This window comes from Myotis yumanensis, unplaced genomic scaffold, assembly GCF_028538775.1.
Source record: "Myotis yumanensis isolate MYYU_CA2020_CCGP unplaced genomic scaffold, mMyoYum1.0.hap1 SCAF_1, whole genome shotgun sequence".
Lineage (NCBI taxonomy): Eukaryota > Metazoa > Chordata > Mammalia > Chiroptera > Vespertilionidae > Myotis > Myotis yumanensis.
In genome coordinates, this window is record NW_027223752.1 from 90,372,626 (window position 1) to 90,397,052 (window position 24,427).

The 24,427-nt window shown below is 42.8% G+C and overlaps 1 protein-coding gene across 1 annotated transcript; it reads left to right on the plus strand.

Annotated features, from left to right (window-relative positions):
• Nucleotides 1-11,013: 11,013 nt before the first annotated feature.
• On the plus strand, nt 11,014-24,148 carry COCH (cochlin). Its single transcript, XM_070427424.1, has 11 exons — nt 11,014-11,401; nt 11,487-11,531; nt 14,090-14,246; nt 14,808-14,941; nt 15,673-15,735; nt 16,011-16,055; nt 16,165-16,312; nt 19,465-19,568; nt 20,252-20,478; nt 20,639-21,155; nt 23,634-24,148. The coding sequence occupies exons 1-11, from the start codon at nt 11,368-11,370 to the stop codon at nt 23,807-23,809; spliced, it is 1,650 nt and encodes a 549-aa protein (XP_070283525.1). The 5' UTR covers nt 11,014-11,367; the 3' UTR covers nt 23,810-24,148.
• The last annotated feature ends 279 nt before the right edge of the window (nt 24,149-24,427 follow it).

Below are 24,427 nucleotides of genomic sequence, written 5' to 3' on the forward strand. Positions count from 1 at the left end.
GAATTACAGCTAAAATATAGAACAATCATCCTGCATAACCAGCTGAAGATTAGCTGAACAGAAGTCTTGCACCCAAAGATCTACAGAAGAAGCCACATCAAGACTGGTTAGATATACCTAAAGACACTTTAGTTCTATTGAGCGAATGGGACTGAATGAAACTTGACAGTATCCTGAAGAGACCGTATTTTACTTGCCAACCATTTTGGAAAAAAGGAATGGAAATAATGGCAGACTCCAAAATGAAGGCAGAAATTCAAGCTTTGCTCTTCCTATCATCAGATTATCTCTCCAGAGTATACTTGCCTAACAAATTAAAATCTGGAGGACGGCTATAAAAATATATCATAATATATCTTGTGATTTCAAGAGGATTCTCAGGGTTGTTGTTTTCAGTAGTAGATACTGTGTGGGGGAAAAAATAAAAAAAATCTATTCTTAATTTCATAGAGGTAAAATAAAATAATGTTCCATTAATTATATTTTTGGTCAAAACAAATGCTATACTCTAGTTTTCTTTAGAAGGCTTTATTCTATCCTTCTCTGTAGAAACTGGTTTCTATCCTACATTCTAAATTATAAAAGAATATATGTTATTTTGACTTATTCTTCTTTTAAATATTTTCTATTGATTTTTAGAGAGACAGGAAGAGAGAGGGAGAGAGAAAGCGAAACATTGATTGGCTGCCCGCTGCACACCCACAACCAGGGGTAGAGCCCACAAACCAGGATGTGTCTGATCAGGAATCGAACTGGAAACATTTCTGTGTGAGGGATAACACCTAACCAACTGAGCCACACTGGCCAGGGCATTGACTTTTAAAATTCATTTAAGAAATATTTTATACATGTTTAAAAAAAAAAAAGAAAATGTTTCTGTGTCTTTAAAAATGATGAAGACAACTTCCATAACATTGCCTACAGTTCTTTATATATGCTCAAATCGGCAATTCTTTTTATAACTCAGTTTCAGGAAAAAAAAAAAAAAAAGTCTGCCTTCCAAGGGGAATAAATCCCTTTAATCATTCAATAAGTAGTATAATTATTTTTTGTGTGTCTAACTTGCCAGGAAACTCAAAGCTAAATGTAGGCCCTGGTCAAGTAGCTCAGTTGGTTAGAGCATTGTCAGGATTGCCAAGGTTGCAAGTTCTATCCCCAGTCAAGGCACATACAGAAATCAATAAATGCATAAGTAAGTGGAACAACAAATTGATGTGTTTCTCTCTCTCTCTCTCATCAATAAATAAAAATATTTTTTTAAAAAGCTAAATAGCCAAGACTGGTTTGGCTCAGTGGATAGAGCGTCGGCCTGTGGACTGAAGGGTCCCAGGTTCAATTCCGGTCAAGGGCATGTACCTGGGTTGCGGGCACATCCCCAGTGGGAGATGTGCAGGAGGCGGCTGATCAATGTTTCTCTCCCATCGATGTTTCTAACTATCTATCTCTCGCCCTTCCTCTCTGTAAAAAATCAATAAAATATATTTTTTAAAAAGCTAAATATAATTACAACTCTTTTTAATGTGTTCTCCCTTTCCTTTTACAAGGTGTAAATATTTTATATGAATCATTTATTATAAAAATATATCTTTTAGAACTGGTAATAACATATGTCATTGATGCACATTTTATCCACATTTTAACATCTCTGAAAATTTAATATTCATCTTGTAATCAGCATAGTTTTCCCAGAAGCATTTTTTTCTTATTTAAAATTACATTAATGGGAACATTTTGCTTCCCAGCAATTATCAGTTTTGGTTCAAATAAACTCCAATCAAAACTCTCAAATAAAATCACATTAGTAATAATGTCTTATATTTTATTGTGGCTTAGGTTTGACAAACTGTGAAAACATTTTCAGTTATTCTGTAATGTGAAAACACTATGTCAGCAGAACAGAAAAACTGAAAAACAAGGGAAGGGATTAAGCCTTATTAATTGACTCAATTCATCTATAGCATATTTCAAAGAGCTGTTTCTCATGCCCAACTTCTTACAATTAATGTGTAATGAAGGAATTGGGCTTTGCTATACATAATTATTTGGAAACATTTTGTACACAGCTTATAGTCTTTGTTCCAATAGAAAATGTTATATGAGCTTCACATTTTAACAACACTATCAACATACAATTCCCCAGAACCACACATATGTACAAGATATTTTATTTCAGTTTCTAATGGCTCAACCAAGCTTATTCAATCATTGACTTCAAATTACTACTACTGCAACTATTATTTGACCACCACACCAAAAATCAACCACATATCCCAGGGAAGAAGAGAATAAATAGTCTCACCATACGTACATTATGAAAATCATTGCTAGAGTGGACCCCTGGAGAAAAGGGTTTGGGATCAGCACCCATGCCCACCGATCTTACAAACTAACTGCAGCACCTTAGGCGTTTTGCTCTGTATAAATATATTTTTAAAATTATTGTTTGACCTGAATGTTAAAAATATGAACAGAGCCTGCTATATCTGTATTTGGAATACACAATAATATTTTCTAATTATCGTGTTACACTAACCTATGAGTTATATGTTTCTCTTGAGGATGCACCAACTCCATAGCAGGTATCAAGGCCACACATGCCTGGCCACAGCAGCCATCCCACTCAGTGATTCCCCTCCCCTCCCCCCATATTCTCACAGCCCTTGTCATTTCTGTCACCTTCTGGCATTTGTTTAAACCTTTCCTTGTGGCTTTACTTGGAAATTAGGAGGAAAAATACAGTATAACCTGGTGGTTATGGGCATGGGCTTTAGAGACCTAGATCTGAATTCTGGCTCTGCTCTCTTGCTGTGTGACTTGGGACATGTCTTTTATTCAATCGTGGCATCAGTATCTTCATTTATAAAATTAGGATGATATCCACCTTACAGGTATGTTACAAAAATTCTATGAGAACATGTATAAAGAGCTTGGTCGTGTCAGGATCACTGTTACTATTAGCATTTGGATTACACCTTTACCAAGAGCCAAATTGGCAACGTCCTGGCCCAAATCCTGCCGTGAGAAAGATAAGCCATCACCAGAACACCCCCAAGACTGAAAGCATGGACATCCTTCATTGCGGTGCCTGAGCATCTATTCTGTACGCCAAGCTTTGGGTAAGTTATCGGGAAAATGGAAGAGCATACAAAACAGTCTCTGCTTCAAGGAGCTCACCGCCTTCTGGAGAAGAATCGCCGCATAGGAAAAGCAAACAGTTGATTAAATAAATTGGGGAGAAGAGACAAATCTCCCTTGCAGAAGAATTCCCGATAATGTATGCAGCCACTCTGGCCTCAAGGAGGCTGAACATAACTCCCTCTCCTTCTGTGTGGGCTGTGCATAGTGATGTCCTTCCGAAGAGGGCAGCACAGAAAGAGGAACGAAGAGTAACTTTGCGTAGAGAACCTGACATACACGCCCTTCTCAGGTGACCAAGGTCACCATCAACAGTGATATCATGTTGACAGTCTGCACCTCTGAAATGATGGGATGAGAATGTTACTCCCCTTCCGTGATCCTCCTCCCCAAAACCCACAACCCCAGTCTAATGACGAGGAAAACATCAGGTAACAATGAGGAATGTTGTACAAAATATTCAGCACTTCAAAATAAGGGAACTCTGGGAAGGTGTGGCAGCTGAGAGGAGTCTGAGAAGACATGCTGACTAATGTAACCCAGTATCCTGGACAGGATCCTGGAACAAAAGAAAAGGACATTAGGGCCCAGCCGGAATGGCTCAGTGGTTGAGCATTGACCTACGAACCAGGAGGTCATGGTTCGATTCCTGATCAGGGCACATGTCCAAGTGTTTGATCCCTAGTAGGGGACATGCGGGAGGCAGCGATCAATGATTCTCTTTCATCACTGATGTTTCTATCTCTCTCTCCCTCTCCCTTCCTCTTTGAAAACAATAAAAATATTTGTAAAGGACATTAGGTAAAAATTGAGGAAATCTGAACAAATATGTACTTTAGTAAATAATAGTGAATCAGTACTGGTTCATTCATTATGACAGCTATACCATACTCATGTATGATGTTAATAATAGGGGAAACTGGGTGTGTGGTATTATGGGGACTCTATTGTTTATCAATTTTCCTGTAAACCTAAAAATTTTTTTTTTAATATATTTTATTGATTTTTTACAGAGAGGAAGGGAGAGAGATAGAGAGTTAGAAACATCGATGAGAGAGAAACATCGATCAGCCGCCTCCTGCACATCTCCCACTGGGGTTGTGCCCGCAACCCAGGTACATGCCCTTGACCGGAATCGAACCTGGGACCTTTCAGTCTGCAGGCCGACGCTCTATCCACTGAGCCAAACCAGTCTCGGCAATCTAAAAATGTTTTAAAAAATAAATATAAGGTAGCAAATGACAAGAAAGAATAGGACTGAGTGATTCATTCAGCAAATACTTAAGTTCCTGTTATGTACTAGACACTCCACTGGGGACCAGGGATAGAGCAATGAACAAAGAGAGCAAGATTCTTGACCTTGAGCGCTTACATGGGACGTGTGCTGGGCCTTGAAGAACTAATTTATGTTCCCTGTTGAGGAGGGAAGTCCCAGGGACATTCCAATGGCAATGTGACCTCCATTACTTCTTGTTAAATAAGAAAGAAACATGAGCCAAGCCACAGTGTAGGAGAGAAGAATAGAAAGAATGAGTCCTGAGATAGCTGGGAGCCAGCTTGCACAGCCAGTGTTTCCTCAGGCCTTCCAAACCCCAGCATATAGCACGTTCCCGGAAGCCCAGGCACATGTGCCCCATCACAGAATGCGGCCAGTGGAAGGTCCCTGTACTGTATAGGAAAGGAAACTGAGCCCCAGAAAAAGGAAATGATTGCTAGTGGTCTCAGGGCTACCTCTGAATCAACGTTTTAATTTTCACTCCCCAGAAGCTGTGGATATTTATTCTGTAGCTTGAAATCACCAAAAACTGAAAGGCTAGCTGTACATACTTGCTTAATATTAGAGTGAACAACAAAAGAAAATCAGGAAAACTAGACCTGATTACACATCACTGAGGTTAAATAACTTAGGTGATAGAGTTTCTCAACTGATTGTGCTCTATAACCAATCTCGGATACTGCAAAATAAATGCTCGCTTTCTAAAAGAGAACACATTCACTTTAAGGCAGCGGTTCTCAACCTGTGGGTCGAGACCCCTTTGGCGGACGAACGACCCTTTCACAGGGGTCGCCTAAGACCATCCTGCATATCAGATATTTACATTATGATTCATAACAGGAGCAACATTACAGTTATGAAGTAGCAACGAAAATAATTTTATGGTTGGGTCACAACATGAGGAACTGTATTTAAAGGGCCAGAAGGTTGAGAACCACTGCTTTAAGGTCACTGTAACTGAAATAAAACCCAGTTGCTGTGTATTGCATTAGCTAAGTAACAGTTTACAGGGGAGCTTAAATGGTATAAGGGGTGGGGCAGGACTGATATTCCTTTAAAAAATAAAAGACCAACAACAAAAATTTCAGCGTAACACCAATTCATACTCGGGTAAACACAGAGCAGAGAGGGGACCCCCTGCCCCAAAACCAAGAGCCTATCTATGTCGGTAATGAGCCAAATCCAACCCGGTAACCATGCTATTCTTGAGAAACCCTTGGGGCTGTCAGCAGCATCCTGAAGCCCGAAGATGCCACCGAGGCCATCAGTTTTAGAGGCAGCTCACTCCCTGGCCAATGCCAGCCCATTCCGCACGAAGTTAGAAACGGACCAGACGGCACACTCGAGGAAAATTAAGTTTTTGAAATTAAGTTTTCAACCTTTCTGTTAGGGATTGTTTTTAAACAACCACCAGGTCAAAGATGCTTCCACGTTTTACTGGGGGAACACAGTAGCACATTTAAAGTAAAATTTTAGTGGTAAGATCATGAAAGAAAAATGAAAAAGTAGAATTATTAGCCGAACCTCCAACATGGATGTAAGCATTCTGCACCGTGTGCAGCACATGAGAATTGCCTGGAGAGCTGAGGGCCGAACGCCTGCCGGCCTCAGGCTCCAGCACTTAGAAAGCTCCCAGGTGATTCCATCGTGCAGTTAGGAACCCACTGCTCTATGGGGAGTTAGTCTAAATTCTGAGTATCAACTATTCTGAATTAAAACAGGATAAACTAACCAGGCATCCTGGGAGTACAATACCCTGAAATGTCATCCAATTGAATACAAAACTATAATTTTGATAATTTGTCTTTTAAGTCAAACATACCCAGGATTCTTTGCCTTTTCCTCTCCTCAGATATATACACAGTAGAAGCCATTACTTCTTAAATTCGGGTATTTTTTCCCTCCTACACTTATGGTGAGCGTGAGGTACAAACTGCGTGAGAGGAGACATCTCGTCCCCGCTCCCCAACCTCCTTGGTTGGCCTTTCAAAACAGAAAAATAAATAAAGACTAACTTCTCTTAAATGTTTCAAAACAAAATAATTAAAATGTATCTTTGGGTAAATAACCATGAAACTCAATGAGCTATTTCCTGTATTTTTTAAGTCACAGACTCAGGGTCAATCATGGGGGGAAAAAAATAGCTGCATAGTTTTGATTCTGCCAAATGGCTCAGTGACATTACATCACAGGAGGACTTGGAACTGTGGGAGTTCTGAGTGGCAGGCACCACTTCAGCCATGTGGGCACCTGCATGCTGAGCTGTGGAGTGGCCCCCCCCATCTCCCCCAAATGAACTCTCCCTAATTATATAGCATCAGGACAATTTGTCGTCCAGCATAACTGAAGCCATTTATCCCACCCTGATACCCCACTAAATCAACACTAACGAAAAAGACAGCTTTAATTGTCTCCCAAGGAAAATATCAGGGGCGGTGGCTAGTGGGATTCTAAGAAAAGGGTCACTCTACCACGGAAGGGATTAGATCTTTAAAGCGGCCATGGAAATAAGAATAAAAAATCTCCCAGCCCACAAGTGTTATTCCATCTCTTTCTCTCCAGAAGACACGCAGGTAGTAAGGGAATGAAATCGATACTCCCTGGTTGCCTGGTGCAATACTGACGGACAATATTTGGCTTCCAAGTGGTGGTGGTATGTTTGTTTCCTAAAACAAAATGTATGTGAATACTATTCAGCAATGAAAAAGAAGTATTATACATGTGAATGAACCTCAAAAACAATGCTCAGTGACACTCGCCATATAGTGTATCATTCTATTACTATGAAATGGCCATAAAAGGCAAATCTATGGAGACTGGAATCGGGTTAGTGTTGCCTAGGGCCGAGTGTGGGAAAGGTGATTGACTGACAATGGGCAGAAGGGAGGGGTCCTTTTGGTGATGATGGAAATGTTCTAAAATTGGATTGTAGTGATGGTTGTACAACTCTGTAAACCAGTGGTTCTCAACCTTCCTAATGCCGCGACCCTTTAATACAGTTCCTCATGTTGGGGTGACTCCCAACCATAGAATTATTTTCGTTGCTACTTCATAACTGTAATTTTGCTACTGTTATGAATCGTCATGTAAATATCTGATATGCAGGATGTATTTTCATTGTTACAAATTGAACATAATTAGAGCATAGTGATTAATCACAAAAACAATATGTAATTATATATGTGTTTTCCGATGGTCTTAGGCGACCCCTGTGAAAGGGTTGCTCGACCCCCAAAGGGATCGCGACCCACAGGTTGAGAACCACTGCTGTAAACTAACTGAAAATCATGGAATTGTGCACTTAAAATGGATAGATTTTGTGACATGAAAACTACTGGTTGTACTTCAGACTAAATAAAACTGTTTGAAAAACGTTATTGTGCTACCACTCCTGGGTTTGAGGGTGGTTCCTAAGCTGCCATGAAGGTCATTTTTCTGTCACTTATACTCCCTGTGCTCTTTCTCTAATTTTCACCTGTAAAAAGTTTTTAGGAGTGGGCGGGGAGGGAGGGGGAGAGCGCCTTTCCAAGAAGCCTCCAAAAATACCTGATCATGCTTGCCCAAATTAAGTTCATATCCATCCTATGGCCAAGAAGATAGGATACACAGATCTGGGTTAATTCTGCCAACACCCGTGACTGTGAGATTAGAGAGAAGGAAATGGAAGCTTGGAGATTCACTACAATCTGTAAAATATTTGCTACTGAATGCAACATGTGGTTGAAGATGAAGGTTTGGAAGAGTGGTCCCTGTGAAACACGATGAAGAATTCAACAGACTAGGTAACTCCAAGACACATTAGCACAGTGATGGCGAACCTATGACACGTGTGTCAGAGGTGACACGCGAACTCATTTTTTGGTTGATTTTTCTTTGTTAAATGGCACTTAAATAGCTTATCTAATAAAAGACAAAAAGGGTAATTAACCGTACCTCCACTACGCTTCCCATTGGCTAATCAGGTCAATATGCAAATTAACTGCCAACCAAGATGGCAGCCGGCAGCCATGCAGCTGAAGCTAGCAGGAGGTTTGCTTGCTCCAGTGATGGAGGAAGCCAAGGTTCCCGCCTGCCGTGGCCCGGCTCTGAGCCCGAAAGCAACAATGTTTCAATTATAGAAGCTAAACAAACCCCAGATACCTGCTTTCAGCAGGCCGTGGCCTCAGAGCTGGGAGCGCCAGTGACGGCAACAATGTTTCAATTATAGAAGGTAAATAAATCCCAGAAAAAAAAAAGAAAAGAAAAAAAGGAGAGGCTGGGAGCTTCAGTCCCGGCCAGCCTGAAAACAGCCCTCAGCCCCTCACCCAGACTGGCCAGACACCCCAGTGGGGACCCCCACCCTGAAGGAGGTGTGACCAGCTGCAAACAGCCATCAGCCCCTCACCCAGGCTGGCCAGGCACCCAAGCGGGACCCCCACCCTGATCCGGGACACCCTTCAGGGCAAACCAGCCGGCACCCACCCGTGCACCAGGCCTCTATCCTATATAGTAAAAGGGTAATATGCAAACTGACCCTAACAGCAGAAAGACTGGGAATGACTGGTCACTATGACACACACTGACCACCAGGGGGCAGACGCTCAATGCAGGAGCTGCCCTCTGGTGGTCAGTGCACTCTCACATGGGGGAAGCTCTGCTCAGCCACAAGCCAGGCTGATGGCTGCCAGTACAGCGGTGGTGGTGGGAGCCTTTCCTGCCTCCTCAGCAGTGCTAAGGATGTTTGACTGCAGCTTAGGCCTGCTCCCCGCTGGCAAGTGGACATCCCCCGAGGGCTGCCGGGCTGCCAGAGGGAGGTCTGACTACCATCTTAGGCCCAATCCCCTGGGGAGCAGGCCTAAGCCAGCAGATGGTCATCCCCCGAGGGGTCCCAGATTGAGAGAGGGCACAGGCCGGGCTGAGGGACTCCCTACCCCCGAGTGCACAAATTTTTGTGCACCGGGCCTCTAGTATAAAATAAATATCAAAAATATAAATCTTTGTTTTACTATGGTTGCAAATATCAAAAAATTTCTATATGTGACACGGCACCAGAGTTAAGTTAGGGTTTTTCAAAATGCTGACATGCCAAGCTCAAAAGGTTCGCCATCACTGCATTCGCGTAATTGGATGAAGAAAATATTCCCAGAGAGAGTGACTGTTTCTTATTCAGAAAAAATAAAAAAGTCATTATCCTGTTTGGTAGGGAGTAATTCCCAAACCTGAACCATGCTCAGAATGACCTGACTCCCAAGTCCCACCCAAGACTTCCTGAATCAAAAGGTTCAGAGATGGGGCTCAGGACCTGTGTGTTTGGCAAGCCCCGCAAATGACTCTTAGGTAGCCGGGTAGGAGGCGTTGGGAACTAGTATCTAAGGCTCGAGAAAAGCTGACCTTCAGTAATAAACAGCATCACAGCTCTGGTCTGTGACTTCAATACCAAAGGACAAAATGGCTTGTGGTCTGAGAGTCCGAGCTCCACCAATGTGAGTGTCCATGCTTCCCTAGCAGATAATAAACACTTACAGATTCTGAAATTCTGTGCAATGACAACAGACACCTGGTCCGGGAATTTGGAAAGGCAGCCCAGCTGCAGAAAAGAAGAAAAGGCAGATGTAAGGAGCGATGGGGCCGCCTCACAGATGTGGCCTTCCCCATTACGGTACATGTTGGAGAAAATGCGACTCCAGCGGAATCCAAGTCGGGAGGCTGGATCCCTAAGGTCCAAAAAATAACCTATCAGTCAACAGGGTTTCTAACAAATCCAGGCCATGCATTTACCAGCCCAGGTTGGTTATACTTACAGTGGTTCTCAACCTTCCCAATGCCGCGACCCTTCAATACAGTTCCTCATGTTGTGGTGACCCACAATTTCATTGTTACAAATTGAACATAATTAAAGCATAGTGATTAATCACAAAAACAATATGTAATGATATATGTGTTTCCCGATGGTCTTAGGCAACCCCTGTGAAAGGGTTGTTCGACCCCCAAAGGGGTCCCCACCCACAGGTTGAGAACCGCTGCTTTAGAAGTAGGAACTCTGTTTCCACGGGAGCACAAAGTTGGGCAGTTTTGTGCTGAGGCCGCGTGGACCTGGTGGTTCTGCTGGGGCGCGTGGCCGAGGCAGGGCCGGTCGGGGAGGGCCGCCGCCTGCTGTCTCGGACTGTGCCTGCGGGACTGTCATTCCCCAGCCGGGGCGAGGCGGCCCGCAGTCGCCGCACGTTGGGCAGCCTCGCGCCTCGGGCGCAGTCCGGCCTGGGGCCCAGCGCCGTGCGCTCTGCTCTCTCCCCGCGCGCGTCCCCAGGCGCGCCCCGCTGTGGCCCCACACGGATCCCCACACCCCGACGCCGGCGCCCGCGGTCCCGGACTCTGACCCAGGCCTTTGCGCCTCCCTCGGGGACCCGCGAGGCGTCCAGGTGGCCGAGCCCGCGCTGCGGGGGGGAGGCGCCTCGGCGCGGGCCTCACCCCGGGGCAAGGAGGGGAAGGGGGGAGCGGGACGCCGCCGCCCGGCCCCTGGGGACCGGCCGGCCCCCTCCCCGCGCGCCCCCGCACAGTGCTCATGCGCGCGGCCCAGCCTTTATAGCGGCCACGGGCGCCGCGCTCTCCGCACTCGCGCGCAGCGGGGCGGGTCCGACTCAGGTGCAGAGCCCGGGGCGTCCGGCGCGGGCGTGCGGGTCCCTGAGCCTGTCCGTGTGTCTCCTCTGTCGCTCCCAGCTTGTCTGTCTGTCTGCATATTTCACCCTCCACCCGGGTCCGGGGCTGCACATCGATTGGGGGTCGGGCTCGGTTTGCAGCCGGAGCGTCGCCTCCAGAGCCAGAGGGCGTCAGCTCCGGGGCCGCGGCGCTTCGGTCTTCGCCGGCTCCTGGGAACCCGAGAGGTGCGGGGTCTCCGCGGTCGCAGGAGCGGGAGCCCGCGTTCCCCCGGAGCCTCCTCGCACTCTCCCCCTCTCCCGGTCCGAGCAGCCCCCTCGGCTACCATGGCTGCAGCCTGGATCCCGGTCCTCTGCCTCGGTGGGTACGCACCCCTCGCCGCCCCTTGCCCTCGCGCCGAGCGGGCGGAGGCTGGAGCCCGCCTCGTGCTGTCCTCTCTTCGCAGGTTTGGGGCTGCTGCTGCCGGAGCCCGCGGGCTGCCAGGGAGCCGGTGAGTGGCGGGGTCCCGGCGGGGAAGCGGGGTCGGTCCCGGCCGCGGGCGGGGCTGAGGCCGGCAGGTAGGAGCGCGCGCAGGTGCAGCCCCGGGACCGCGGCCCCGGGCGGGAGCAGGAGCGCGCGCAGGTGGGAGGGCTGCCTGGCGCTCCCTTTCATACCTACGGCCCATCTACTCGGGCTGACCCGTTTCTCCCACGCGGGGGGACCACTCCGGTCCGAAGGGGATGTTCTTTCCAAGCTACGGAGAAGGGAGCCCCCTAACCCCCTGCACACCCACATCCCCGGGGCCCACCGGCCAGCCGGCCAGCAGACGGTCAAGGCAGGGGTTATTAGTGGAGCCCCTCGGAAGAGGGGGGGCCCCCGCTAGTCCCGGGTGTTCCGCAGTCTTGGGAGCCAGGAGAAGCCCTCTAGACCCGACTTCAGACGATCAGAGCTGACGAGAGAGAGGCTTGATCCCTGGCTCTGTTTCTAGGAGTGTGCCCTAGCATTTGGGAGTCGTTTTAGAGTTTGTTCCACGTGTAGAAGTCCGAGTATGGGCGTGTGGTTCGGTGTGTTTTCTACAAAGTAAAAGGCAAACCCTTCCAGAATGTATCCTTTGTTTTCCTTGAAAGGAGAAATGAGGGTAAGGCTTGCACCGGCTGTATTCAGCCCCACGCACCCTCCACACCCCCACACCCCCGCACACACTCACTAAAGTCAGTGTTGACAAATAAGGGTAATGTGTCTGATGCCACTGAAAATGGGAGGAAGAATTAAGGCTGTTTGATAACAGGTGTGAGGCTACTGTTTTTGGTAAAGATTTTTATTCCCCCGACACCCTAGAATGTTTCAGAGCCAAGGGGTTGGCAGTGTACCTGGCATCCTGCCTTCCCTTCCCTGGACCTTACAGTACAGGGTACAGCTCAACACAGAGGGCCCTTAGGAGGGGGTCCTGCCTGGCCAGGGGGCTCAGTTGGTTGGAGCGTCCTCCTTGCACGAAAGGTTAGGGGTTCAATCTGGGGTCCTGGGCTTGCGGGAGGCAGCCAATCAATCTTTCTCGCTCCCCCCCCCCCCTTTTTTCTCCCCTCTCTAAAATCAATAAAAACATATCTTTGGGTGAGGATTAAAAATAAATAAATTCAATATTTATAGCGAATTAATGAATTAACATGTTGTATTATGGTATCTTGTTACATGTTGCCAAAGGCTTGTCTTACAGTAAAAACTTAGATTCTTTTTTAGTTGGGTTGGCCATGTAAAACTTGACAGTATTAACAGTGCTTTCCAAAAATGCATTCACTGCCTGAGGTAGTTCTCGGGAACAGGAATAAGCAGGCGCCATTCTGAAGGGACTAACTTCCCTGTTTCCTGTCCTGTAGGAGTTGTAGAATATTCTGTGGGCTGTGTGACCTTGGGCAGATTAACACATGGCTTTCATTTCTTCATTTGTAAAATTAGTGATTGAGCTAGATGACATTCAATAAAGTGAAGCACCTTTTTACTGATTTGCTTACATTGATATAATTTAAAGGCACTGCATTTGGAGGAAAACTGGTATAAATGTGCCTCTGAAGCGAAGGATGACTTAGGTTTGTGCATGTGTTTATAAAAATGTCCCTCACAGGCTCAACCCAGATTTAATACCGTCCCCTCAGGCAACTATGCACACAGTTGTCATCAGAAGTGAGATTTTTATATTTCTAGAACAAATTAATAAATGGCCAATGAGTGTTATTTTCTAGTTCTCATATAGTTCAATTATGTATTTTATTTTTTAATATAGTTTTATTGTTGATAGTATTACAGATATCTCCCATCCCCCCCCCCCTCCTCCCAGCCCCTACACCGCCCCTCATATCCTTGAACACCAGGTATACAAGGTTTTCACTACTCTATTGCCTGTGTCCATGGGCTTAAGCATATCCTATATACTAAAGGCTAATATGCAAATTGACCAAACGGTGGAACCACCTGTCACTATGACGCACACTGACCACCAGGGGGCAGACATTCAACACAGGAGCTGCCCCCTGGTGGTCAGTGCGCTCCCACAGGGGGAGAACTGCTCAGCCAGAAGCCAGGCTCATGGCTAGTGAGCACAGCAGCAGTGGCAGGAGCCTCTCCCGCCTCTGCAGCAGTGCTAAGGATGTCTGACTGCTGGCTTAGGCTTGCTCAGCCATCAGTCAGACATCCCTTGAGGGTTCCCGGACTGTGAGATCCTCCCCCTACAGTGCACGATTTTCGTGCACTGGGCCTCTAGTAAGTATATAAGTTCTTTGGTTTATCTCTTCTCACCCCCCTAACCTCCCAATCATGTATTTTCAAACTGATAAGAACTGAGAACATTTTCCCATTAGACTTTATAGTGGCTGAGGACTAGATTAAATTGGAGAACGGATTTTCAGCTTGCTAAAATCTGGAATAGTGTGGGACAGTGTATAAGTCAATATTCCTAACAAGAAGTTTCGAAATCGGGGAAGTAAAATGTCAATCTCATCTCCTAGTCCCCCCCACTCACCCCCACTGCCCAAAACGTCCTAAGAACGGTTATTACATTCTCTCCTTCCTCTTCAGTGCCCATTGCTATCACGTGCTTTACCAGAGGCCTGGACATCAGGAAAGAGAAAGCAGATGTGCTCTGTCCCGGGGACTGCCCTCTTGAGGAATTCTCCGTGTTTGGGAACATAGTATATGCTTCTGTGTCAAGCATATGCGGCGCCGCAGTCCACAAGTAAGCCCAAACATGCCAAGGGGAGAGAAACGCAAGTGTGATTATTTTCTCTCCCTCTCTAGCCATCTGTATCCCCCATCTTTTCTTTCTTGTGGTGCCATAATAGGCATCGAAGGTTTTCCTGAATATCCTTGAACACCAGCTACACAAGGGAAGCTTTCTGACCGATGGCAAATTGTATTATTTCTTGATAGCTAGCTCTGTGATTCTAAAACATTGCTAATCATGTAATAGATTAGTATGTGCCAGCCATTGTTTTAAATTCCACGACAACTCTACCACTCTACAAGGTAGGTACAATTTTACTCCGTTTTACAGATGAGGGAACATACTACAAGTGTGTTCTTATCAACACTTAAGCTTGACAGCACAAAACCATTTTCCCAGGCAGATGCTGTACCTGTGTAAGCAAGTTTTTTTAAAAAGGCTGGAAGCACTCTTAGATGGGTTTCCTGCTGAACTGTTTTCCTGATTAATCAGATAACAGATGCAACATGGCACCAATCAGTCGGATACACTGAAAAGTGTGGGTCGATCTCAGGTGTTATTCTTGTGTTGCAGGGGAGTAATCAGTAACTCCGGGGGGCCTGTGCGAATCTATAGCCTACCTGGTCGAGAAAACTACTCCTCAGTAGTTGCCAATGGCATCCAGTCTCAAACACTTTCCAGATGGTCTGCTTCTTTCACAGTGACGAGTAGGTACAATTATGTTCTTACTTTTGTGTAAATATTGCCCCTACCCTCCCCCCCCCCCCCAAAAAAAAAACCCAAAAAAATGTTTTCTGCTTTTCTCAGCCCAACATCTTTAACTTTGATGGCAAAACCTGTGGTCAAAATCGAAGGGGTCAACTACGGGCTAGAGTCAGGGGACCCAAAGAGTCAAGGACCCACTCAAGCCAAACTTGGTGACTGGGGAGGAATAATCTTGCTGTCAGAAGAGGGCAGTAGAAACTTGAATGGTCTGTAATCAGAATGCCCTGACCACGTAACACTAAATCAAAAAAACTAGTGAATGAATGTGAACTCATTTTTGGTGATCTTTTCAAAATATGACCTGCCCTAGCCAGTGTGGCTCAGTTGGTTGGAGTATCATCTCTTACAACAAAAAGTTACAGGATCAATTCCGGTCAGGACACATACCCAGGTTGTGGGTTTGAACCCCCAGCCAGGGCCCTGCCTATGGGAGGCAACGAATTGATGTTTCTCTCTCTCTTAAAAAAAAAAAAACAAAAAACAACAACAAAAAAAAAAAAAAACGCCTAATAAGAATCCATTTTGGTTCTTTGAAACAAGAATGCAGCAGCTGCTCCTGAAATTTGCCATCACTCTGTTACATGTACCATCCTATAGAACTCTAGATTAGATTCGTTGTGCTTTGATGATAAAAAAGGAAGAGGAAAAAATAGCCTCTTCTTTATTTTAACAGAAGGCAAAAGTGGAACCCAGGAAGCCACAGGACAGGCCGCGTCCACAGCACAGCCACCATCAGGTATGAACTATGGAGCCTACATTGTCTCACACAGCACTGGAAAGTCCTGCATTGGAGGCATATCAAATATGTAGGCCTCCTACACGACTGACTTCTTTGTTGGGGCATTGCTTTCCCAGTCCAGAAGATCATAAAGAAATAAATTTTCAAAAAACAAATCTTTTTAAGAATGACACGACTTGTCATAAGCTTTTCCCTATGTGGGCTTCTTGCTATGGAACTGTCTTCCGTTTGCCGATGCCAAATGCTTCCTTCCCCACCCCACCCCCAACCAGGTAAAAGGCTAAAGAAAACACCCAACAAGAAAGCTGGGAATAAAGGTAAGAATCCAGATAGCCATTTGGGAAAATAACTCTGTCCCTCCCTTCTCCCTACTGCTTCCTTCCCTCTTGAAACTGCTAATAAAAAGACTTGTTTGGGTTTTCACAGACTGTAAAGCAGACATTGCATTTCTGATTGATGGAAGTTTTAATATTGGGCAGCGCCGATTTAATCTACAGAAGAATTTTGTTGGGAAAGTGGCTCTCATGCTGGGAATTGGAACAGAAGGACCACATGTGGGCCTTGTTCAAGCCAGGTATCAACTTTGTTATAATGGGAGGAGACTTGACTGATGACAAATAATCAGTCCTTTTATAGGTACATTTGTTTCAGTTCAATAAACATATTGAGTTGTGGACAATCTGGATTCCCAAACTATAAAGTCAGGATTTAGGATTGCCTAAGCAGACTGGGTAAGTCTAAGTACTTCCTTTTTGGAGAAAAGGACTTAGAGAATTATATGCTATTTGTGGACTGAAAGGTTTGTTCCTCATACAAATTACCTTTGCATATCTACTCTGCTCAATTCTTCATTTCTCTTTGCTGAAGGAAAAACAGGCAGTGATATATCTGTAACTCCTCCCTATTCTTTTATTTTTTTTAGCTCTTTCAATATTCCCTTAATTGGAGATTTGAAGCCTGACCTTTTAATTTTTATTCTCTTAAAAATAGTACTTATTGATGTGTATCATAAAAAGCTTAAAAAACATAAAAGCATAAAGAAAAAAATTCCAAATATAACCTCCAGAGATAATCACTGTAGAATTTTTTTTTTCCTTTTCAGTATTTTAAGAAAATATTTGTCTATATGAGGGTATTTTTTTAGAATATATTTTTATTTCAGAAAGGAAGGGAGAGGGAGAGAGATAGAAACATCAATGATGAGAGAGAATCATTGATTGGCTGCCTCCTGCGCGCCCCCCCACTGGAGACTGAGCTCCGAACCCCAGCATGTGCCCTTGATCGGAATGGAACCCAGGACCCTTCCGTCCCCAGGCTGACACTCTATCCACTGAGCAAAAACGGCTAGGGCTATGAGGGTATTTCTTGATTTTTAAAAGTTCAGACTATAAAAATGTCTTATATCCTGTTTTATTCATCCCCGGCTATTCTGAGCACTTTATCATGTCACAAAAATTCTTCAGAAAGTAATGTTTCATGTTACTCTGCATGATTGATTACTTAGCCATTCTTCTATTGCTTCTTCGCCATTACACCGAGCACTGTGATGAACATCCTTATGACATCTGCGTGGTGTCTCTGATTAGACTTGATTCCTGGAAGTGGGGTTGGGTCAGAGGGTTCTGACATTTTTAAGGACTCTGAAATAAAGTTAAATTGCTTTACACTACTTGTTGATCCAGTTTACACTACTGTCATTTTTTAAGGGTTTCTCCAGTACTATTACAGATATCAATTTATATTTAATTTGTTCTTATATTATTTTTTACAATTGGTTCTTCATTTAGGTAGATTTATTTTTTTAGTGTGAGAATGTAACTTTGTTGTTTTAACCATTTGTTGTGGGTTTTTTTTAATTTATTGATTTTTTGCAGAGAGGAAGGGAGAGGGATAGAGAGCTAGAAACATCAATGAGAAAGAAACATCGATCAGCTGCCTCCTGCACACTCCCTACTGGGGATGTGCCCGCAACCAAGGTACAAGCCCTTGACCGGAATTGAACCTGGGACCCTTGAGTCCGCAGGCCGACGCTCTATCCACTGAGCCAAACCGTTTGTTGTTTTAACAACAAAAACCATTTGTTGTTTTAACCATTTGTTCAACACCTTTTAAAAATGAGCTTCTTATTCCATTGATTTGTGATAATCTTATATACAAGTTTAGGCAAGTCTGTTTCTTTGATCCATTTGCTACTTCTTACATCCTTTCTACAATGCTTTGATTTTTGTCACTTTATTGTACATTTTAACATCCCATAAGGCAAACTCCCCACAGTACTTTTCTTCATACATTTTTCCTTTGCTATTTTTACCCAATTATTTTTCAAGATGAAAACTACACTACCCCGAAGACTCACTTTTCTATAAATGTCCTGGTTTATAGTTTTTCTATTTTAAGAAGAACATTAGAATAAACTATATCAAGAGTTTCTATTTAAGCAGATAACAATATATCATTAAGGATGCAAAAGAAGACTAAATTTCATAAATCATAATTTGGATAGTTGAGAAGTGACCATAAAAGTGAAAAGGTTATCACCCCATGAAATCTGACTTTGTGACCCAGCATTCCACCAGGTATACAGAAATCATACCATCAGGCAAGACAATCAGTGCTATAGTTGTCCCTCAAAAATCTTGACTTAATGGCAACTGATACAAAAATCTTAAAATTTTGCACTTATGAAATATATTGACTTATCTAAAAACAGTGCATCAAACTGTGCTTTAACTGTTTTTACTCAACATGGTCTTTAATGAACAGAGTAGTTATGAAAGTGAGCCATGATTTGTTTGCTATTAAATATGGAAAATCTCAGACCTCTTACCATACACATCATTTTAAGATTAGCAAATGTCAACATCATTTATTAGAAGAAAAACTCAACATCATCATACTTTATAATGTTTCCTTATAACTTCCCATTTAAAATGTTGGCCTTAGTGTCACTGAAGCTGCCTCTTCTGACCAGAGACCTGGGTCAATAGACCCGCACTGTTCAGTGCTTCCAGGTCCCCTGGGCCAGACCCGCCCCACACCAGGCGGATTGCGGTTAAGCCCAGTGCCCTGAGCCGGGCCTGGTTTCAGGTGCTCCTAATAGTTTAGGTATGGACTTTGGGTGCAGGAGTGGGAGCCAAACAAATCTGAATTTAAAGTGTGGCTATGTTTTGTTGGGAAAATTACCTAAATGTCTGAGCCTGTTTCTTATATTATAGGGATAATAATTTCTATCTCCTAGAGTTATAATGAAATGAGATTATACATAACATGTAGCATATTACCCAGACTGTAGTAAATCCTTAAGATAGCAATTGTTTTTGTTACATTTTTAAAAGATCCCTAAAAATTCAAGTAAAGATGCAATGTCTTAGTTGATGATATAATGTGGGATTAAGAAAGAAACTTAGATATCGCCCTGACCGGTTTGGCTCAGTGGATAGAGCGTTGGCCTGTGGACTGAAAGGTCCCAGGTTCGATTCCGGTCAAGGGCATGTACCTTGGTTGTGGGCACATCCCCAGTAGGGGGTGTGCAGGAGGCAGCTGATCAATGTTTCTCTCTCATCGATGTTTCTAACTCTCTATCCCTCTCCCTTTCTCTCTGTAAAAAATCAATAAAATATATTTAAAAAAAAAAAAGAAACTTAGACATTGTCCACTTTAAAGTTTAAGATATATAATTTGCTCATTTTCCTTTTCCAATTCTCTTTTTTTCATTTTTCCACGTAGTGAACACCCCAAAATAGAATTTTACTTGAAAAACTTTACATCAGCCAAAGATGTTTTGTTTGCCATAAAGGAAGTAGGTTTCCGAGGGGGTAATTCCAATACAGGTAAGTAGACTTTGGCACCTGGGATGTAACACAGGAGGTTATGAATGATTAGATATGTAAAACAGTATTGTGCTTTTTTTATATAAGGAGATGTGAAACTCTTCTTCCTGTCTCTGGAATCTTGGCTAGTATGCACTTGATCATCTGAGGTGCTCAATTTTTAATGGAAAATATACCAAAGGGTTAATTTTATTTATTAAAAAAAAATAAAGCATCGTGACCCATAATCCTTATAAGGAATAGGGCAGATGTCACTTTAGGCAAGTACCTGTTTGGAATGCTAAAAAGAAGTAAAGACCAACAGACTTACCTAATAAATGTAGATGTGGTAGAAAGAACTAAAGTAGCACTATGGACCCTCAGAAGGGAGACTTCTTATTCTGAGTCCTTAGTGGTACTAATCAGTCACTAGGGGCGAGATGGAGAGCATGGGTACAGGAGTGGGAGTGTTGTGTTTCTGACTGATGTAAATGAAAGGAAATGTGAGCTTTGGGGAAGTGATGGGATAGGTGAAGACAAACTTGGCCTGACCGATTATTAAACTTTCCCACCATATGCATCAATTATAGAACCAGGCTCTATATGTTAAATTCTTAAACGAAGTGGCATCAGGTTGGTATAGGGAAATAGAAATGTCATTTGAGCAGTAGTAGTGCTCCAGTTTGCTTCCTTTTCACTCCTAGGAAAAGCCTTGAAGCACACCGCCCAGAAGTTCTTCACAGCAGAAACTGGTGTGAGAAAGGGGATCCCCAAAGTGGTGGTGGTATTTATTGATGGCTGGCCTTCTGATGACATTGAGGAAGCAGGCATTGTGGCTAGAGAGTTTGGTGTCAATGTATTCATAGTTTCTGTGGCCAAGCCCATCCCTGAAGAATTGGGGATGGTTCAGGATGTTGCATTTATTGATAAGGTAAGGAGGTGAGGGATGTCTTGTTATGGTAGTGATTCAATTTTGGACCTTGAGGCATAGTGCTGACTGGCCCATATCTAACATTCAAGATTTCATAATTTTTAAGAAGAAACAATTTTTGATCCCTTTGGATATCTTTTCTGTTCTTCCCTTCCATTAGGCTGTCTGTCGAAATAATGGTTTCTTCTCTTACCACATGCCCAACTGGTTTGGCACCACAAAATACGTAAAGCCTCTAGTGCAGAAGCTCTGCACTCATGAGCAAATGATGTGCAGCAAGACCTGCTATAACTCAGTGAACATTGCCTTTCTAATTGACGGCTCTAGCAGCGTTGGGGACAGTAACTTCCGTATCATGCTTGAATTTGTCTCCAACATAGCCAAGACTTTTGAAATCTCAGACATTGGTGCCAAGATAGCTGCTGTACAGTTCACCTACGATCAGCGCACAGAATTCAGTTTCACCGACTATAGCACCAAAGAGAATGTCCTAGCGGTTATCCGAAACATCCGCTATATGAGTGGTGGAACAGCTACTGGTGATGCCATTTCTTTTACTGTTAGAAATGTGTTTGGTCCCATGAGGGACAGCCCCAACAAGAACTTCCTGGTAGTTGTCACAGATGGGCAGTCCTATGATGATGTTCGAGGCCCTGCTGCTGCTGCACATGATGCAGGTAAGGTCCTTCCTTGTCCTTTGGGAAGGGAAATTGAGGAGGGGTTCAGTGAATTTTAGAAGTAAACTTAAGCATTTATTTCATTAAATAAACATCTACAGTGCCACAGTCACATTCTAAAAGCTTTACTCAATATTAGCTGATTCAATTGTCAAGGCAGCTCTACTAATTTCATTCCAGATAAGAAAATAAACTCACCCAAAGCACACATTAAGTCAGGCCAGTATTCAAACCCAGGCAGTCTAGCTGAGTCCACACTTCTGACCACTGTATTGTTGGGAAAATACCATGAGAGCCATGTCACGTGTCATGGAAATGTTATAGGTTCACATTTGACTCAAACTTGGAATATATCCACCATCTCCAACCCCTAGTCACAATTTATCATAATTTACTGTGAATCTGCTATTTGAAAATGTATCCTAACTTTTTTTTTAGTAGTTTTCAGGCTGGGGTGAGCTTTCTAAGTTGATAAGATCACCAATGAAATTTAAATTCTATTCCATCTAAACTTTTTAAGTGTCTTTTTTTTCTTGACAATGAAAACACACTCTGATGTTATAAGAGAGTATAAAAAGGTTCTTTCTTACCCCAACCTTAATATTACTTTTGGCAAAGGCCGCTAGTTCCTGAAGACATTAGCATGTGTTGCTGAGATCAAATAGGCCAACAAGTAGCTGAGGGTTCCCTTTCCCGGGATGAAACTGAGTGACTGGAGTCCAATATTTAAAAAACAAAAATGTTCAATTGGGAGGGGGATTAGCAGCCTTCCATTTTTCTGTACTCTTCTGCACGTCCTTTTCCCTATTTGTGAATAAATTTTCTTTTTTTTGTACATTAGCACCTCTGCTAATGCATTTGTGTATTTTATAAATATTGATGGATATTTTTATTAAAACTGATACATGTAATTTAAGTGATACATGGGCTTATTTTATACATCAGCAAACTAGCCTATGTTGAAGACCTCTTTTCTATCATACTCCTTATAAAATGTAGATGACTAAACTAAATTATGGTTAACAGGATTGGATTCAGGCTAAATTAAGTGAACTAGTCTATTTCAAATATATTTTCCCTATTATCATTAATTGAACTTTTCATGAATAGTATTGTTATTTAACAAAAGCCAGGAAATAGACTTTCTGGGCTATGTCACAACCATTTTTATATTGTTCTTTTAACTATGAGTATATACTGGGCCTGAGCTCAACTCTCTAGGCTTGAATGCAGAATTAAAAGTGAGAAAAACTAAGGGGGAGGAAAATTTTTATTTTTCTATTGCCAGAGAGGGACTGGCTGGTGGTGATAAATCCTAAATTGTTTGAAATAGCTTTTGTATCATCTAAACCTGCTTCGTTTGTATCCTAAGCTTCCACAACTCTGAACACTGTATACCACTAGAAGGGGAATGAAGCCTTGGATAGGAGGGCAGTAGCTATTGCAGAAACTCCCAAAATGTTATAGGGAATTGCACCCAGAAGATAAGACAGTACACTAAGAATCTACTAAACCACTGCTTTTACAATTGGGATTGAGGTGAATCAAACTAATGCAACAGCACCCTGACCAAAATGTACAGTTGGAATAAAAGCCTTCTAGTACTCAAGGGAATGCCTCAATGTAACAGGAAATTCCAGCTTCACAGGCATTTCTTCTGGCTTTATTTTTATTGATTATATAGAGAGGGAGAGAAAAACATCAATTTGTTGTTTCACTTACGATGCATTGATTGGTCCTTGTATGTGCCCTGACCAGGGATCGAATCCACAATCTTGGTATATGAGGATGATGCTCTAATCAACTGAGCTATCCTGCAAGGGCTCTCTTTGGCTATTTTTTATCACCAGATTTTTGCTTTGGGATTAAAGGCTGACATTTCTTACTGGTCAGTTTGCCAATGTAACATATAGACTTAAATGGAAGTTATTATTCACAGATGACTAGTCACCATTCCCTGACAGTGCAGCCTCAGACAACTTTCACCATTTCTCTACCCCACCTCTTGTGCCAGTTTCTTACTCAATTATAATGGCCTAACTCCAGTATAATGGTTAACTAAAGTGAGGATAGCAGGCATACCAAGCTCATACCAATCTCAGAGGTAAAGTTTTCATCATTTCACTAAATATGTTTGCTGTAGGGTGTTTTTTTGTTGTTTTTTAAAGATGTTTATCAGGTTATTTCTAGTAATTATCATCATGGATATTGAACTTTATAAAAAAAATTTTTTCTGTCAGTGATCATTTGCCTGGTAATTACACGGACAGTAAAGCTCTGGTTTTGACCAAACTGTTTAGCCATTTTCATCACAATGACTGTTAAAACTTACCTAACCATCTGCTACAGGGGATTTAGTTCTTCAGACATTACTAGGCAGTTTTATCTGCAACTATGTCTTAATATATTAAAACTATGTGTAATTTTATATGTAAACTGGAACTTGGGTTTACATTCCCTTAAATATTTCCATTGTAGGTATCACTATCTTCTCTGTTGGTGTGGCTTGGGCACCTCTGGATGACCTGAGAGATATGGCCTCTAAACCAAAGGAATCGCACGCTTTCTTCACAAGGGAGTTCACAGGATTAGAACCAATTGTTTCTGATGTCATCAGGGGCATTTGTAGAGATTTCTTAGAATCCCAGCAATAATGATGATGTTGCGACAACTGAAAGAAAAAGTGCAACAGGATATAATGTATAAGTAATACTGAAATACTATAGAGCATATTAGGATCAGATACAAAACTATATTTAAGAGCCAACTGCTGTTTTAAGCAAATAAGCATTCACTTAAAGCTACTACTTTTAATTACAATTTAGACGTAATTGTCCACTCTACTGAGGCTTCATAATCATGACCCTTAGAAACTCAGGAAAGGGGGTATATCATGGATTAAAACCTTAAGAGTTCTATTCTAACATGTATATTAAATGTATAGATATGAAAATTCCATAGCTCAATAAAAGAATCTGATATTTAGACCGAAAGCAACATTCCTTTTATCATTCTGTATTAAATATATAAGCAAAATAAAAAACTTAAACAGAAAAGTTATTTCAAATATAAATATCTTGACCCAAGTAGATGTTATTTAGTATTCTAAAGTTATAATTGCTGATGAAATGGAAGGACTTGGTATCAAGCTTATTTTGTAGTGTATTTTCACAGTAAATTATCACACTGAACAGGATAGCAGGACTACCTAGTATTTTTCTATTTATCTAACCCTTAATTTTTATGTGTATGGGTATATATGGCTTGTACGC